Source organism: Schistocerca piceifrons, chromosome 2 (genome assembly GCF_021461385.2).
Source record: "Schistocerca piceifrons isolate TAMUIC-IGC-003096 chromosome 2, iqSchPice1.1, whole genome shotgun sequence".
In the NCBI taxonomy this organism is placed as follows: domain Eukaryota; kingdom Metazoa; phylum Arthropoda; class Insecta; order Orthoptera; family Acrididae; genus Schistocerca; species Schistocerca piceifrons.
The window spans coordinates 703,375,112-703,395,076 of record NC_060139.1 but is presented as its reverse complement, the minus strand read 5'-3'; the positions used below and the strand labels follow the sequence as shown (position 1 = coordinate 703,395,076).

The following is a 19,965-nucleotide window of genomic DNA, read 5'->3' as shown; positions in this document are numbered from 1 at the left end:
TTTCTTTGAATAATTTATAATTGTTGTAGCAGCATCAGATGACCATAAAAAGCATCCGGTACCTAATTTGAATTCATCTCAGCCAGTTATATATGCATCCAGATTAGTTTGCAGGTCGACTGAATTCTTACCTCACTAGACATAATACTATTTTTTATTATAATGAACATACACCGCCTCCCCCCTCCCCAGAAAATATAACCTATCTTTTCATAAAATATGTTGGAGCTTCCTGATTTTGATTTCATCCAGTTCACAGTTCTAAGCATAATAAGGCCACAACGATTTTTCTGGTGAATGGTGAATTCTTGGACACAGTTACAAATGCTTTGGGAATTAGCTATAAGAATCTCAGTCTCTGTAAATTACTGACAAACCCATTTTGCTCTTTGAACATGGGATTCTCAACGTTCTTCGGAGAAGCTTGAAATCTCACCTTTCAGCCTGCAACCAAGGACAAATATCTTCATCACTTTCTCTAGCCACGTGCAGGAATTAAAGATGTTCTCAAAACTCAAGTGAAAGGCATCATTGGTCCTGACTTGAGCAATGACCTGATCACATGATATCTACAGGCAAAACCTCCTCCACATCTCAAATAAGGTCTTCCAGCAAACATACAGAGTGCACAATGGTTTCTTTCTTACCATAGACAGTATTTTCCTAAGGGACACTATTAGTCACCTAGCACTGGTGCTCCTGGTAACTAATGAACCCCTCCCTCCTGTGTGTCTGAACAGAATTCTGCTGATGGGGCAGCCACGTGACTACTCTTGGGCAAATGGGAGAAATCAGACTGCCAGTCTCCACATTTGCCCTCTGCCTGTCCATGTGAACCAGTCACAAATAATTAACTACAATGAGCTCATTTCTTAAAACTTTCCAATCAAACTGACAAGTCTACTACCTGGGACAAAATTACCACAAATTAAAGTTAGTTCACAAATAGAGGTCATCACCACCAGAAGTTTTTTCTAAGGAAGGTGTTATGTTTCTGCCAAGTAGAAAAACCTGACATTATTTCTGGGCACACAGTGTATAACATCACAAAATAACATAACAAAATGTTGACATAATATGAAACACCTTTTTGTCAGATAAAGAGTGTAGTATTCAATTTTAGTACTACCCTACGTCTTAGTTAATGGCTGTGTTGCAATCAATTAAGGATTTACTTCATGACTTGCTGGAGCCTTCCTCAAAATTCAACAGGAAATAACCATAAATCATTTACGGTTGTCTTAGTAAAAAAACAAAATGGACATCAAACAGATCAATTTATTCAAACATAATTTTAATAAAATCATCTGTAATAAGTCTATAAAGGAGATTCAAAGCCAAATGCGTTCATTCATAATGCCTCAAATACACAGTACCTGTAATTTTTATCCTTTGAATTTCCTAAATCAGGAGAGTCCTTCTTCCTGGTATCTTTAGAAGGTCTCGGTGACCTCCTTGGGGAGCGAGATAAATGTTCTTTCCCTTTCGCTTTCGGAGATCGACTTCTGCCTCGATCTCTTTCCCTCTCTCGTTCCTTTTCTTTTTCACGTTCACGCTCTTTTTCCTTTTCCCTTTCTCGTTCTCGTTCTCGTTCACGTTCACGCTCTTTTTCTCTTTCCTTTTCTTTTTCTCTTTCACGTTCTCTTTCTTTCTCTCTTTCTCTCTCTTTTTCCTTTTCTTTTTCTTTCTCACGTTCTTTCTCTCTGTCTCTCTCCCTGTCTCTTGCTTGTGATCGTGGAGAGCTGCTCCTGTTACGTTTATCTTTTCGATCAGATGACAAAGATCTATTTGGGCGAGGTGACAGGTTATGCTTTACACCTGAAATGAAAATGTATGCAATTTGTTTAGAAAGTAAAAATGAATAAGATGGAAACAAACTATTTTAGTATTACAGACTAGGTGACCTTCAGAGAAAAGTAAATGACGCCATAATTTTGAAAATAAATACTAGAAAATACTTTTTATAAATAGTAAAATAAAAACAAAAATTTTAATTGTATTATCAGTTCATTAGATACAAACAATACTATCAATCACACTATCCTTCAGAGCATTAAAACCTTTCTTATCTACTGCAGTGACTCTAATTATCAATCCCAGATATCCACATTGCATGTGAGACATAATATAAATGATTTATTGGCTTTTTTCTAATTAGGACAATGATATACTGACAAATCAAATCTAAATATGTCATCAGCATTAATTTGTCCCAGAATCTCTGGAAATCCATACATGAGATATATTAAGAGTTTTTTTCTAAATCCCCTTTTTTGTACAAATGGTCCATCCACTTCACACTATATGCTCTACATCAACAAATAATATTCTGAAACCTCATACACAATCAATTAATTATAGTTGGGGATTCAAGCGTCAGTTCAGACCACAACCTCAACTGAACGATTGAGAACGATGCCAAGAACAGCAATGGGAACATTCATCAATCTACTGTGAATACTGTGGCACAAGCCTTGATTCAAGTGTTCCATCAAACATATTAATAATTAGTAAACCAGGTTTAAATGGAGACTGGTGGGAAGGAAAAGGGGGGGTGGGGGGTGGGGGAGGGTGGGGTGGGGGGGTGGGGGGAGTGTGACACATTCACCAATTGGTGTGACTAATGCTCCTCTCCTGGCATCACACAGTGTGCAAATCAGCAACTTCCAAGGCTAACAGTAATATCTAATTTGATCAAAGCAGTATCCATCCTATCCTAGTGATTCCTCAAGATTTTGCTAGGTGATTTTTTATGGTAAATACTTCTAAAGGACAAAGTGACTTTGTCATGGGACAGCGATCTGCACATATAAAGCCACTCGGCTTCCCAGCGACGCATGACTTTGTATCTCAACAGCGAGGTGACAGCATGCACGGGGATGGCACACTGAAGTACCTGAGAATCACAACATGCCTCAATCTGTCCTTTCATTCCTCGAAATTCCCATGTGCCAAAGTACCCATCAGAAAGACACCTCCTTCCCCAGTTGTTGTAGTTGGTGGAAGGCATCCTGGATATTCTGGATGACTTTATATGCTGGGTACAAATGTTGGAGAGAGAAAAGGGTGCTCAGATAATCTAAACAGACAAGAAATTTAGTCTGCTCCAGTGCCTGAAAAGTCGCATATAATTCTGCATCAAAGATAGTAAATTCTTGAGGCAGTCGGGTGTTGAGGACATGATCCGGAAAAAGAACAGAGCAACCAACGGAGTCCCCCTGCTTAGACCCGTCCACAAAGACAGGTACGTAGTTGCTGTGCTCATTTAAAATGTCTGGAAATATCGAATTAAAAACAGAAGCAGGAGTGCAATCTCTCCTGTACTGCACTAAATCTAAAATAATGCCGGGCCTCTGCAGTAACCAGGGCAGCAGACGGTTAAAACCCTGAATTTGGGGCTGTACTTGCTCCGAGTAACTCCAGCACATCTGCAACCAAATCCCAAATGGCACTGTGGCCTGTGGATGGCAGCACTGTGTGAAATAACTGCAGAAATTAATATGTGATGTACAATGAACACACCCGTTAGGAGAGTGCAGCACAATTTGGCATTAATGGTCTATGGCAGCAGATGACCAAAGCGAGTGGATTTGCTAACAGCACGAAATAGCCTGCGGTGTCTCTTCTGGGCTTGTGGCCATATTGGTTGCAGCCTAAACAACTGGTCAGATGAGTCCAATTTCAGTTGATAAAAGCTGATGGTAGGGCTCGAGAGGGGCGTAGACCCCACAAAGCTATGGACCCAAGTTGCCAGTAAGGCACAGTTCAAGCCAGTGATGGCTCCATAATTGTGTGAGCTGTATTTACATGGAATGAACTGGGTCCTGTGGTCCAACTGAATCGATCACTGACTGGAAGTGGTTATGTTTGGCTATTTGGAAACTGTTTGCAGCCATTCACAGATGTTCCCAAACAACAAGGAAATTTTCACGGATGACAATTTGCCATGTCACTGGGCCACAACTATTTGCATATGATTTGAAAAACATTCTAGACAATTCGAATGAATGATTGGGCCACTCATATCACCTGACGTGAATCCCATCGAACATTTATGGGACATAATTGAGAGGTCAGTTCATGCACAAAATCCTGCACCAGCAACACTTTTGCAATTACGGACGGCTATAGAGACAGCATGGCTCAATATTTCTGCAGGGGGCTTCCAATGACTTGTTAAGTCCATGTAAAAGGAGATCTGACATAGTGTTAGGAGGTATCCCACGACTTTTGTCACCTCAGTGTATAGATCAGGGCTTCACAACATACGTGCTCGCGGAGCAAGCTGTGAGCAGCAAGGCGCGAGCACGGAGCAGCGCGAGCACGCTACCCCCACTACCGGGCCAGAGCGGAGAGTGGGGAGAGTCACGTGGTGTACACAACAGCTGCCGCCAGTCGATGTAAATCCGCGGCCACCTGCAGGGATATCACTCACGAATTATTACTGTGACAAATGAAACAAATAAAGGAGAATGTACACGTGCCACATAATTTTATTAGCTTAGTGTATGCCTCTACCATCTGTAGACACTGAAACTAAAGAATACCACGACAATCCTATATTTTCAACACTTTCTTCAACACTACTTAAAATATCACCTCCGGTTGTAGTGTTCTTCATGGCTACTACATCGAGGAGCTCCTCCCTCACCTGAAGATCTCTATTAACCCCTCTAATAAATATGGCAAGCTGTGCTGTTCCAGTGATATCAACACTTTCGTCCAGAGCTAGAGAATACGCCATAAAATCTTTACAGATATTTGCAAGCTGGCTCTGGACGTCGTCTGCCATGTCCTGTATGCGACGCATAATGGCCATGTTAGTTAATGGCACAATCCGAAACTGTTCAACTTGAGATGGACACAAATGTTCCGCTGCAACTACCAAACATTCTTTTATTAAATCGCCATCAGTTAAGGGGCGCAGGGATTTTGCTAAAAGCAAAGCAATTTTGTAACCCACTCTGAGAGTTGCCTCAGTTGATTTTTCTTCATCGTCCAGATCTTCTTCGGATAGCTTCCTTTTAAGTTTAATAACTTCCTGTGCACAACCTGGTCAATCACATTTTCCACGTCCGTAGTCTTTTGCGTGGTACGACATATAATGTCGCTGCAAATTAAATTTCGTAAAAGAATTCAGCGTTTTGTGACATACTAAACATTTTGCAACACCATCTTTTTCAGTAAACGGATACAATTCCTCCCAATGGGGGTTGAACTGCAAAAGCATGGTTGGGGTTACACAACGGAGACTTGACATGATTCTTAACCAGCGAAGTGACTGTTAAGAGTTGATCGTAGTACTTTAAACGTTACACAGTCGGCGCGAATTCAATAGGCACGCTGCGGCCCTATTCAAACGTGCGCGCACATTTCCCCTCCCTCCCTACTCCGCGACCTTGCAGGTGCTCGCGAGCACGTGCCTGAGCAGACGCGAGTACTCGCGCTCCAAACCGGCCAGTTGTTAAGCCCTGGTATAGATTCATTTGGAACAACTAGCAGCAAAGGAAAATACTGTTAGAGCACTTGCCTGTGAAAGGCAAAGGTACTGAGTTCGAGCCTCGGTACGGCACACAGCTTTATTCTGCCAGGAAGTTTCATATCAGCACACACTCGACTGCAGAGTGAAAATCTCATTCTGCAAAATACTACAGTTTGGACAAATGTGCGGATCTGAAAGAACACTCATATACTGTCGTCTTTCATCACCACACAAGACCCTTAAAGTAGAAAAGGTGAACTACTAATACTGAAAATGGAAAATGAAAGGGATATTTTATGTTTATCTGAACATTACTTGGAGATGAATAAACAGATACATATAGATGGATGAAAGCTAAAATCAGTATTAGGTATAAGGCCATAAAGGATACAAACATTGAGGCAAACATATCTCTAAATGCTGCGCCACAACATGGAAACTGAATAGACAAGTTAATGGCAGTACTGACAGTTTACAGACAACCTAGAAAATATGTTTGATTTTTCACTAAGCAGCTGAATAGGTTCTTAATAAAGTAATGCAGACTTAAACGGAGACATATGTTTTAAGGTGACTTTAATTTTGATTTTCTGTCTGATAGTACACCCGCCCCCCACCCCCCCACCTTGCCGTTGGTGGGGAGGTTTGTGTGCCTCAGCGATACAGATAGCTGTACCATAGGTGCAAGCACAAAGCACAACAGACCGGTATCTGTTGAGAGGCCAGACAGAAGTATGGTTCCTGAAGAGAGGCAGCAGCCTTTTCAGTAGTTGCAGGGGCAACAGTCTAGATGATTGACTGATCTGGCCTTGTAACACTAACCAAAACGGCCTTGCTGTGCTGGTACTGCGAACGGCTGAAAGCAAGGGGAAACTACAGCCGTAATTTTTCCCAAGGGCATTCAGCTTTACTGTATGGTTAAATGATGATGGCACCCTCTTGGGTAAAATATTCCGGAGGTAAAATAGTCCCCCATTTGGATCTTCGGGCGGGGACTACGCAGGAGGACGTCATTATCAGGAAAGGAGAACTGGCATTCTACGGATCGGAGCATGGAATGTAAGATCCCTTAATCAGGCAGGTAGGTTAGATAATTTAGAAAAGGAAATAGATAGGTTAAAGTTAGATATAGTGGGAATTAGTGAAGTTCGGAGGCAGGAGGAACAAGACTTCTGGTCATGTGAATACAGGGTTATAAATACAGATTCAAATAGGGGTAATCCAGGAGTAGGTTTAATAATGAATTTAAAAAAAGGAGTGCAGGTAAGCTACTACAAACAGCATGGTGAACACATTACTGTGGCCAAGATAGACACGAAGCCCATACCTACCACAGCAGTACAAGTTTATATGCCAACTAGTTCCGCAGATGATGTAGATATTGATGAAATGTATGATGAGATAAAATAAATTATTCAGATAGCGAAGGGAAACAAAAATTTAATAGTCATGGGTGACTGGAATTCAACAGTAGGAAAAGGAAGAGAAGGAAACATAGTAGTTGAATATGGAATGGGGGGTAACGAGTGAAAGAGGAAGCCGCCTGGTAGAATTTACACTGTGCTTAACTTAATCATAGCTAATGAAGGGAGCAGAGGATCAAGAAGGTGAAAAGACAAGGGCTAGTAGAAATCCTTGGGTATCAGAAGATATATTGAATTTAATTGATGAAAGGAGAAAATTAAAAAATGCAGTAAATGAAGCAGGCAAAAAGGAATACAAATTTCTCTAGAATGAGATCGACAGGAAGCGCAAAATGGCTAACCTGTGATGCCTACAGGACAAATGAAAGGATGTAGAGGTATATAACACTTAGGGGTAAGATAGATACTGCCAATAGGAAAATTAAAGAGACCTTTGGAGAAAAGAGAAACACTTGTATGAATATCAAGAGCTCAGATGAAAACCCAGTTCTAAGGAAAGAAGGTAAAGCAGCAGGGTGGAAAGAGTATATAGAGGGTTTATACAAGGGCAATGTACTTGAGGACAATATTGTGGAAATGGAAGAGGATGTAGATGAAGATGAAATGAGAGACATGATACTGCATCAAGAGTTGACAGAGCACTGAAAGACCTAAGTCAAAACAAGGTCCCGGGAGTAGACAACATTCCATTAGAACTACTGATAGCCTTGGGAGAGCCAGCCCTGACAAAACTCAACCATCTGGTGAGCAAGATGTATGAGACGAGCAAAATACCCTCAGACTTCAAGAAAAATATAATAATTCCAATTCCAAAGAAAGCAGGTGTTGACAGATGTGAAAATTACCAAGCAATCAGTTTAATAAATCGCGGCTGCAAAATACTAACACGAATTCTTTACAGATGAATGGAAATACCAGTAGAAGCCGAACTCGGGGAAGATCAGTTTGGATTTCGAAGAAATGTTTAACTCATGATGCAATACTGACTTATCTTAGACGATAGATTAAAGAAAAGCAAACCTACGTTTCTAGCATTTGTAAACTCAGAGAAAGCTTTTGACAATGTTGACTGGAATGCTCTCTTTCAAATTCTGAATGTGGCAGGGGTAAAATACAGGGAGTGAAAGGCTATTCACAATTTGTACAGAAACTAGATGGTAGTTATAGGAGTCAAGGGGCATAAAAAGGAAGCAGTGGTTGGGAAAGGAGTGAGACAGGGTTGTAGCCTATCCTCGATGTTATTAAATCTGTATATTGAGCAAGCAGTAAAGGAAACAAAAGAAAAATTCAGAGTAGGAATTAAAATCCATGGAGAAGAAATAAAAACTCTGAGGTTCGCCGCTGACATTGTAATTCCGTCAGAGACAGCAAAGGACCCGGAAGAGCAGTTGAACGGAATGGACAGTGTCTTGAAAGGAGGATATAAGGTGAATACCAACAAAAGCAAAACGAGGATAACGGAATGTAGTTGAATGAAATCGAGTGATGCTGAGGGAATTAGATTAGGAAATGAGACACTTAAAGTAGTAAATGAGTTTTGCTATCTGGGGAGCAAAAGAACAGCAATGTTCGAAGCAGAGAGCATATAAAATGTAGACTAGAAATGGTAAGGAAAGCGCTTCTGAAGAAGAGAAATTGGTAACATCGAGTATAGATTTTAGTGTCAGGGAGTCGTTTCTGAAAGTATTTGTATGGAGTGTAGCCATGTATGGAAGTGAAACATGGACAATAAATAGTTTGGACAAGAAGAGAATAGGGACCGATGACCGTTGCAGTCTGGTCCCTTTAACCCCACAAACCAACCAACCCAGAAGAGAATAGAAGCTTTCGAAATGTGGAGTTACACAAGAATGCTGAAGATTAAATGGGTGGATCACATAACTAATGAGGTGGTAATGAATAGAATTGGGGAGAAGAGAAATTTGTGGCACAACTTGACTAGAAGAAGGGATTGGTTGGTAGGACATGTTTTGAGGCATCGAGGAATCACCAATTTAGTACTGGAGGGCAGCGAGGAGTGTAAAAATCATAGAGGGAGACCACGAGATGAATACACTAAGCAGATTCAGAAGGATGTAGGTTGCAGTAGGTACTGGGAGATGAAGAAATTTGCACAGGATAGAGCAGCATGGAGAGCTGCATCAAAACAGTCTCTGGACTGAAGACCACAACAACAACAGTACTGATCATGGACACCTTGTGTTGATGTCCAGTTTTATGGTACTTCCCATAGTAAAATTGCCAAAGGTGATTGAAGTTCACAGTGCAAGACCCAGTGACAACTTGTTCTTAGATACAAATACCTTCATTATTTACAGATAAAAATTAACAGTATGTCTACATCTATCTGATTTCTCTGCAATTCACACTTAAGTGTTTGGCAGAGGCACAGAACCACATTATGACTATTTCTCAGCTGTTGCACACTCTGACAGCACGTGGGAAAAATGAACACCTAAATATTTCTGTGTGAACTCTGATTTCTCTTATTTTATTAAAATAGTAATATCTCACTGCATAGATGGGAGTCAACAAAATATTTTTGCATTCCGAGAAGAAAATAGGCAACAGAAATTTCTTGAAAAGATCTCACCGCAACAAAAAACGTCTTTGTTTTAATGATGCCCTCCCCCAATTCATTCATCATATTCTAACAATCTCTCCCCTATTTCACAATAATACAAAACCAGTTGCTCTTCTCTTAACTTTTTCAATATCCTCTGCCAATCTTATCTGGTAATGTTGCCATACTGTACAGCAATAACACAGCAGAGGAAAGACAAGCAATGTGTAGGCAATCTCTTTAGTACATTTGTTACATCCTCTAAGTGTTCTGCCGATAAAACAATTTTTTATTCACCTTATCCATAACATTACCTGATTATACAAGTTAAATGCTTATGACTACACACGCCTGCCAACCAGGTAGGTTCAGATCACAAAAGAAAAACATAATCAATGACTATCACAGTGTTTGGAGAAACCTTAATCAAAGGACACAATGTTGTTGAAAAATTTAACTCTTTGTTAAACATATTACTTCTGCATGTGTAATACCATCTCCTTCAAAAAAAACATGATGGAACAATTCAATAGAACTGTGGTTAACAGGTGTAGAACACATGGGATTAAAATATTTTTAAACAGGAAGAGAAATATCTGTTTCAGAGAACAAGTTGTAACCGAGAGTTAAAGTCCAGTAACATAATTAATGTAAAATCCACTGATCTGATATATAAAATCCATGCACTATGGGGGGAAAAAAACAAAAAACAAACACCACACAAACTGCAGCAATATTAAGCAAAAAGCAGTTCACTGTTACCAATCACTGAGTGTTTTTAAGGTTCAAACCACATTCATCAGATGGCTTTATGTGGAATAACATGGTATACTTGTGTTGTGTTACAAATTTGGAGCAACCTGTGGCTCTTTCTAGTAGAGAAAAACAAAACTATTTCGGTATATGTACTACTTCAGGACATGCACTATCTAGTAGACAAAATTCTATTTCAGTACATGTATTGAAATAATGTTTTATTTTTCTTTATTAGACAGTCCACATGTTATTCCACAGACATAACACAACACACAATGCCATACTGATCCACATAAATCCACTTGATAAGGAGGTTTAAATCTCGAAAATGCATTGCGGTTTGCTCCAGAACATTTGAACATATTTTTAGCTCGAATATAATAAATTTTCTTGAGATCGAGAAGCTAATTCCATGAATCAGCATGGTTTTAGAAAGCGTTGCTCATGCAAAACTCAACTTGCCCTTTCCTCAGATAATATACTGAGAACAGGCAGATTCCATATTTCTAGATTCCCAGAAACCATTTTACACAGTGCCACATTGCAGGCTGCTAAAGAAGGTACAAGCATATGGCTCAAAACACTTGTTAAGTTATAGAACTCAGTATGGTGTCCTTGAAGTCAAGTGTGTCTCAGAGACAAGGATATCATCAGGAGTGCTCCAGGGAAGTATGATGGGATCACTATTATTCTCTGTATACATAAATGATTTGGCAGACAGGGTAGGCAGCAATCTGCAGTTGTTTCCTGATTATGCTGTGGTGTACAGAACGTGTCGATGCTGAGTAATTGTACGAGGATACAAGAGGACTCAGAAAAATTTCTAATTGGTGTGATGAATGGCAGCTACTTCTAAGTGTAGAAAAATGTAAGTTAATGCAGATGAGTAGGAAAACCAAACATGTAATGTTTGAATACAGCAATAATAGTGTCCTGCTTGTCACACTAAGGTCATTTAAATATCTGGGCATAATATTGCAATGCAATATGAAATGGAACGAGTCTGTGAGAATCATAGTAGGAAAGGCAAATGATCAGCTCCAGCTTATTGGGAGAATTCTAGGAAAGTTTGTTTCATGTGTAAAGGAGAATGTATATAAGAAGCTAGTGTGACCTATTCTTGAATACTGCTCGAGTGTTTGGGATACACTCCACATTGGATTAAAGGAAGAAATTGAAGCAATTCATTGGCGGGCTGCTAGGTTTGTTACTGGTAGGTTCAAACAACATGCAAGTGTTAAGGAGATGCTTCAAGAACTCAAATAGCAGTCCCTAGAGGGAAGGTGACGTTCTTTGCAAGGAACACTATTGAAGAAATTTAGAGAACCGGCATTTGAAGCTGACTGCAAAACAATTCTGTTGCCTCCAACATAAACTGCACATAAGGACCATGAAGATAAGACATGAGAAATTAGTCATTTTTTCCCTTGTTCTATTTGTGACTGGAACAGGAGAGGAAATAACTAATAGTGGTACAGGATGTCCTCCGCCATACGCCGTAAGCTGGATTGCAGAGTATCGATGGATGGATGGATGGATGGATGGATGGATGGATGGATGATTTGGAGGAGGGGCCTAACAGTGAGGTTATCGGTCCCATCAGATTAGGGAAGGGTGGGGAAGGAAGTCGGCCAAGCCCTTTCAAAGGAACCATCCTGGCATTTACCTGAGCGATTTAGGGAAATCACAGAAAACATAAATCAGGGTTGCCAGATGCAAGTTTGAACTGTCAACCTCCCGAATGTGAGTCCAACATGCTAATCACTTCGCCTCCTTGCTCAGTAAGAGTATTAATGGAGATATAGATGTACATGTAGGTGGGAACAGTAAAAGTTTTTCATTCGGTATCAATAACAGTCACAGTAAAGCCTAAACAGAAATGTTTTTATCTAGCTACACCTAATTTCTTTCAGTTGGAGGGAAGAAGGAGAGGGAGAGGGGGGCAGAGAGGGAGAGGGGGGCAGAGAGGGAGAGGGGGGCAGAGAGGGAGAGGGGGGCAGAGAGGGAGAGGGGGACGGAGAGGGGAGAGGGGACGGAGAGGGGGAGAGGGAGAGGGGCACGGGGAGGGGGACTGAGAGGGGGAGGGGAGGGAGTGCAAGGTGGCAGGGGGGGGGGAGAGGGGGGAGGGGAAGGGGGAGAGGGGGAGGAAGGGATAGGGGGAGGGGAAGAGGGAGGGGGAGGGAGAGGGGGAGGGAGGGGGAGGGAGAGGGGGAGGGAGAGGGGGAGGGAGGGGGAGGGAGAGGGGGAGGGAGGGGGAGAGGGGGAGGAGGTGGGGGAGGAAGAGTGAGAGCAAGAGGGGGAGGGGGTGGGTGGGGGAGGGAGAGCGAGAGGGAGAGGGGGTGGGTGGGGGAGGGAGAGCGAGACGGAGAGGGGGAGGGAGGAGGGGAGAGGTGAGAAAGTGGGCTGCAGTAGAATATTATCCTATGTTTCACAACACGTTTTGTTAACTGCTTCTGTATTCCACTTTTGTAAAGGATTCTCTACACAGAAAGCCATACAGAGTGATACAATGAATAATATAGTATTGGTATATTCTGTGAATCGACTGAATATTATCCAAAGAAACTACTGCATTTACCAGTCTATAAGAATGGTTTTTTGTCAAACACATCATTTGAAAAATTCAAGGGTCATTCTACATTCTATTGTTTCTGAGGTCAATATTTTTATGTTGTGTAACAGCGTAATATGAGGGTCATCTTACACTTCCAGGTAAAGCTTTGGCAACTACGCTTATGTACAGATTTAATTTGAAAAATTTAGAAGGGTCGAATGGGGAACTACAGCACCAGCTTGGCTGTGGACTAGGCTGAATGTGAGGAGAGGAAGGGCTACCAATCACGGGAACATAAGCTGTGTTCCTTGTATTTTTGTGAACACTTACCATGCTTAAACTGCAGTTTGCCCAGATCCAACTGCAGTTGGAATGGAAATGACTTTGAAATTGTACACATACTCAACAACAGTATACATTTCTAAAGGCAACAAATTAAAACTGATAAAAATATGTTCCAATATGTTCACAAAAACACTTGAAACACGTTAACACCAATGAAACATGAGCTTCAACAACGGTGCTACAGCTCTAAAACACTGCTAATTTTAAAGCATGACAAGCACATGGTGAAGCGCAGTGTCAACTCAATGTCTTACAGTTTCTGCCAATTCTGCTGTACAGAGCTAAGAGATAAAAGCCTTGTTGTCATTTAGTTTGCTTAAGAAGAACTGTAAATTGTAGTAATCAATGCCAATTGCAAATCACAGTTGTGACTGTGTTGAGAAATATGGATCTACATGTTTGCAACTCACAATGGTTTCACGCAAAGAATGTTACACCAATTTTAGTTAATGGTGATTCATGAAGCAAAAGCCTCACAAACAGCTATGCAGCAGGGAGAAAATTTGGTCCTCAAGGGAAGCAAATATTCATAGATGGCATCAGATGAAGAATAAATTAAAGAATACTCATTCCACATGCCACACTTTCAGGAGACTGAAGCAGGGCATGTTTCATGAACTGAAATAGCAAGTTGTCTGGTACACGCAAGAGAAACACAATGAAAGCTTCCCAATTACTTAAGCAATCAAGCTACAGATGATGTTAGAAATAAAGAGTCATTATCAAACTGCATGTGCCGTAGAATACAAAGCAAGTATGCTCGGCAGGTGCAGGAGGATGATGAAAAGGGTGAGACTTTACATTACAAGATAGAGCGACAATTTCCCAGTGCCTTCCCACAGCATTTGACAAAAAACTACTTACAGTATCAGTGCCATAAAGTCTGTCTAAAAGTGATATGACTATTTGCTACATCATATCAGCAATGCCGATTGTACACTTGTTTACACTGATATGCATCAAATTTTACTGCTGAAAAGAAAGGAGTTGAAAGTGTTTCTATAAGATGTTTTGGCAATGAAAATCCCAGAATAAAAGTAATGCTGGCTCTATTAATAAATGGAAAGAAGCTAACCCCATTAGTGATTCTTCACACAAAAATTGTACCAAAATAAAAGCTGCCTTCTAGACTTATCTTTAAATGGCAAGAAAAGGGATGGATGATACATGACCTGATACTAGACTGATTGAAGATTGTGGTCGAACAGAATATCTGGCTCTTCCCTTAAGAGAAGGGAAATATTGGTGCTGGATTCTTAAAGGGACATCCAGGAAATTAAGGATCTGATATCAAAGAGCAACATACACCCAGTGATAATTCCTGGTGTCATGACCTCACAGTCAAGGAACGGTTGTTGTTGTTGTTGTTGTTGTTGTGAATTGACCTTTTATGGCTCACCTGCGACAGCTTTACTGTGAGTGGCTTCTTCAAGGAAATCATACCTGCACTCCAGGGGGAAAGTTAAAGAAACCCTCAATATCACTGTTGAGTCACTGTCTAGAGCAGAATCTTAAAAGAACCTATAATGAAAGTATTCAAAAAGTGCTGCACGTCTAATACTACAGATTGCTCAGAAAATGACAGATAATGGGAGGAGTGACAGAAAGGAAGAAAAGCCAGTAGGCTTTCAAATGAAGAAGAAGAAGAAGAAGATGATGATGGTGGTGGTGGTGGTGGTGGTGGTGGTGGTGGCGGTGATAACAGTGATGATGACAGTGATGAATATGATTAAAAATAGTGATACAACCAGACCTCTGGCATAGAGAATATGCAAGAAAGAAATTGATGCACACCATTTCTTTTTGTTTACATTAAAGATCGTCTTACAATTGGGTAATTCGGTATTTTGGCATTTCCCTGAAGTGGTTTAGATAAACCCTCCAATACCAAATTGAGAAAGCGTAACACAGATTTTAATACCATTCCTGACAAATTCAAGTTAATTATCTTAACCACTACACTATCTAATTCACTGAAATAATTAAAAAATACATCAGCTTTTGGCCAGTTCTAGGTGGAATCTCATTATGATCCACCAGCAAAAAATTCACATGAGAACAATTGGACACACTGATCATAGATGGTTAACAAGGAGCATCAGAGAAGCACATACAGGCAAAAAGAAAAACCATGACACTGTTTTGCGTAATTATATTTCTCAACATACAAATTTAACTTTCTTTAGCAATTACTTTGAACCTGTATCCTTTAAATAATACACTGGAATCCTAGAAGAAAACTCAACATTGCCACCAAAAAAAGAAACAGTATGTTAGGCTGCAGATGAAACCATAACAGAGGTGATTTTAAAAGAAAATGAGAGGCAGCTCAACCAATATTTGAAATCAGCATAAAAAAACACAAATAATAAAACAAATTGTTTGTTATTATACAGTCATGCTTAGAAACTAACACACACAATACAAACTGTGGCAACAATCACCGTAATTGGTTTACAACTAAAATATTGAGATTTTGTGGTTTTATTCCAAAACTGTAGGAACACAGTTTTTTATATGAAAACTTACTGTTTCAGACAGTTCCACATTGAACACTGTTGTGGCATTATGAGAGTAAGGGTACAATTTTCTACAAACTTTTGCTACAGATATGAGAAGAAACTGTACAACCATGAAATTAATTTACTTTTCCCATTTGTGTATGTATTAAAAGTTGCTCCATATGCTGTTTCTATGGTGAAATGCAGCAAAAATAACACACACCACAATTTAATACTGCCACTGTTTCAAAGCATAAGCTTATGAATGATGGTCAGCTTTTATCCAGTAGCTATTTTAGGTTAATGGCTGCTATACACATTGCAAATAATATTTTGGATTTTGGGAATGTCATGCTACATTATATATAAGTTTTCGTACAGAGACTGAATGTATCCTAACTGTTCAAATTTGTTTTGTACTGATCAAAATTTTCAGTACAAATATCAACAGTTTCAGCAATGAACACCATGAACTGCACAAAATTGGTAACTCAATGAGTTAACTGGCATGCATTACATAATACGTACTGAGCAATTGTTTTGCATGTGCAGTTACAAAGAACGGACTGACAGAAAAATTCTTTTCGCAAATGAATGTGAATTATAATTACAAAAAAGCAAAATTAAAAAGTACAACAGTGCTAACTGACAAACAAGAGAAAAAAGAAAAAACCAAAAGTTAGAGAAAAAGTAATGATTGTATTGTATTGTATGTTATCCGGGGACCTAGAAACGACGGAGAGGCTCTGTCCCCGCCGCAGCCGCAGTGGTCCTCAACCCCACGATAACTACCGCAGTCCACTTCACCCCTCCGCCGCCCCACACCGAACCCAGGGTTATTGTGCAGTTCGGCCCCCGGTGGCCCCCCCCCCCCCTCAGGGAACGTCTCACACCAGATGAGTGTAACCCCTATGTTTGCGTGGTAGAGTAATGGTGGTGTACACGTACGTGGAAAACTTGTTTGCGCAGCAATCACCGACATAGTGTAACTGAGGCGGAATAAGGGGAACCAGCCCGCATTCACCAAGGCAGATGGAAAACCGCCAAAACACCATCCACAGACTGGCCGGTTCACCGCACCTCGACACAAATCTGCCGGGCGGATTCGTGCCAGGGACCAGGCACTCCTTCCCGCCCAGAAAGCCGTGCGTTAGACCGCACGGACAACCAGGCGGGCCAAAAAAATTGAAGATAGTTTCATTATTGCAATATGGTGAGTATATTATAACATAAGACCCAACTTTAAGCAAATATGCAACCACACAACAATATCTATACGATCATAGATCACCAGTCATCAAACTGAAGACCTACTGAGAAGCAGAGTGAGGAAGGAGGAGAGATTAGGGTTCCACATCCCATGGAGGATAAGGGCGTTAGAGATTAAGCAAAAGCTCAAATGGAGCAAGGGTGGGAATGAAAATCAGTTTTATCCTTTACATGTGAGTCCAATGTCTTACCACTGCACAATATTTCTGCAGCAATAGTTTAGATAGAACGATAAATAGCTTATGTTTTGAACAAAGTTCTCCATCAGAACTAACAAATGCAAAAATATTCAAGTTATTTCTACATATTGATCCATTCCTCAGTGCCTCTTCTAATCAGTGAGCAGAGATCTTTTCCCCAGTACATATTGCATTCCACTACAAATTTTTCAGTAAGGGAACTAGATGACAAAGAATTTTAAGTCTAAAAAGGATTCTTTGAAGTAATGTGAACTCTACATCTGGAAGGCACACGCCAATACATTTACAAATAAGAAAACATATGAATGGAAACTGAATTACTTTTAAACATTTGAAGACTAAGTTCCCTAGTTCCCAAAGTCATAAGTATAATGCAGGAATAAAAAAGTTACTCACTGCTTTTAACTAAAGACATTGTCTCACTTCCTGCTGTGTATGTCATCTATGTTGATCTTTATGTTCATTTAGAAACCTAATCTTTTTAATCTATAATGATTTGAAAACTATAATCTTTACAGCACAGAAGTGCTGGAACAAACATGTATGAATAGGCCACTCACAGAATTATGGTTTGGGGAGTGGGATCTTGGTGCTCAGTTCCTGTTTGAGCTAGAAACATGGGTTGAAATGTTTTGGTTTGGCCCAAACCACTGGCCATTTGTTTAGCCTTCAAATATCCGTCTTACTGTAGCTATGTTAGAGCATATTAAACAAGGCTTGAATGACAAGCCAGAGTTGGCACCCAGGCAAATTGTGCAAATCAATTGCTTTCTTTTGCAAAAGATTGGGCTGAAATTAATGCTAAATTAATGGCACCATCTGTACGTGCACCATTCTGATTTTATGTGCAAAAAACATTCATTCTTGTTCGGATTTTATGTGCAAAATTAGTCACCCTCGTTCAGATTTTATATGCAAGAAGAGTCACCCTTACATACTTTCACACAGGAATGAGACTGACGTTTCAAATTCGTCACACTAGCATATCGGACCTATGTCTAACAATATGAAAAAATCTTCAAATACATGCAAAAAACACTTTTTTCTGGTGGGTTTTTTGAAGCATGCCACTTCTGTCCTTTAAACTTGTACATACTGGCTCAAACTTTGCACAAAGATAGATAAATGGATAAAGTCAGAACAAAATTTTTTATCCAATAATCTTTAATGATTATGAGATACAATTGTTTAAAGTCAAGCTAATGTAGCACATAAAATTTGTTCTTGTACGAACAGAATGCACGGAAATGGTTTAAAGGAATGAAATAAACAAAAAATGCATTCTTACAATAGAATTTGGAACTCTCTTTCAAAAATCTAGCTTCATTTGGATTTTATGTGCAAAAAAACATGTTTTTTGTGAGTTTTTTATGCACACGACTTCTAAATCTCAAACTTGTGTGAATTGGTTCAAATTTTGTAAGAAGGTAGAAAAATATTTCTACTTAATGGTTGTCCTGTTGTTTTGTGAAAGCTTTATCTATTGGCATGATATAATGGCCTAAAGTTGCACAAAAAGTAAACGTAAAATCTGGATTTATGTGAGTTATGTGCACTGAAGCAGTTTGAAGTGATACAGGTGATAACAAGAAATATATTCTTATGGTAATTATAAGTAGCATTTACAAAGATCTATCACTGTTCATGCTTTACAAGTGAAAAATCTAGCATTGGACATGAAACTGTGTTTTGTAGAAATGTGTTGCATTTTAAGAGCTGCATTTGGATGTAATTAAAAAAACTGGTTATTATACTTGACTATTATTTTGTTGTTTAATTGTTAAAGATTTTATTCACCAGTGACTTAAAATCTTCGAGAAATCTTTGGATGTGCAAAACAACACATGTAGCAGTTGAAGCTCTATCGATGATCACACAGAAAATTAAACTATCATGAAAATTGCTATAAAAATAATTGTCAGAAAAAAGGATCACCTTACCTCTAACTAACAAAAATGTTTTACTGTGTTTTCTTCACAAACTACTATGATAGCTTGCAGAAAATTTATTTTTAAACAAAACAAGCTTCAGTTCCATCAATTTTTTGTACAGGATTGCAAAGTTGAAAGTAATTTGTCAAGCATATGTTGTTTCACAGTTTTTCTGTTTATTTCAGCCAATCATATTCATACTTAATTTGGATTGGTTGTTGCAACATTTTGTGCTAAACTTACTCACATGAGCTTTTCTAGTAGTGCTTTCTTAATTCTCAATTTTTATTACTGCATTTAAATAATAACAATGATTAAAATATGTAAGAAAAGATAGATTGCTACTTACTGTGAAGAAGACACTTTAAATTTCAGACAGGCACAATTATAAGACATACAAAAATTTCGGGCACAGTGTTCATCAGCAAAAAGAGAAATAGAAAAAGACACACCATTCATATACACAAGCAAGCACACCTCACACACACGACTGCCAACTCCAACAGCACAGGCCAGAATGCCCTGTTCCTGTGCTGCCGGAGTTGGCAATAATGTGTGAGCGAAGTGTGCTTGCTTGTGTGTATGAATGATGTGTCTTCCTCTGTTTCTCTTTTGCTGATCAAGGCTATGGCCAAAAGATTCGTGTAAGGGTTTTTTAATTGTGCCTGTCTACAGCTTAGCATTTCTTCTTTACAGTAATTAACAATCTATATTTTCCTACACTGTTGATATTCCTATGAGGAGTTTCCATTGTTTGACAATGACAAGAATTTTAAGATAAGAGCTAATAACAAGATGCATGCTTTTCAATAGTTTAATATTTGCTGCACAAATTGTTCAGCATTCATGTGGTGCATTATTCATTACAGAGCCACCTCTTTTATTGTTTTGTTTTAGATGCAACACTTCATTCACTTCACCACTCAGGAAATTTTCAAAT

At 39.5% G+C, this 19,965-nt stretch overlaps 1 protein-coding gene across 1 annotated transcript in view; it reads right to left on the bottom strand.

The window, feature by feature from the left end:
- The window catches only part of LOC124775764 (zinc finger CCCH domain-containing protein 13-like), a 265,138-nt gene that overhangs the window by 155,047 nt on the left and 90,126 nt on the right, over positions 1 to 19,965 (bottom strand). Inside the window, 1 exon segment of the mRNA XM_047250596.1 lies at positions 1,377 to 1,818. Coding sequence (XP_047106552.1) covers positions 1,377 to 1,818 — 442 coding nt within the window.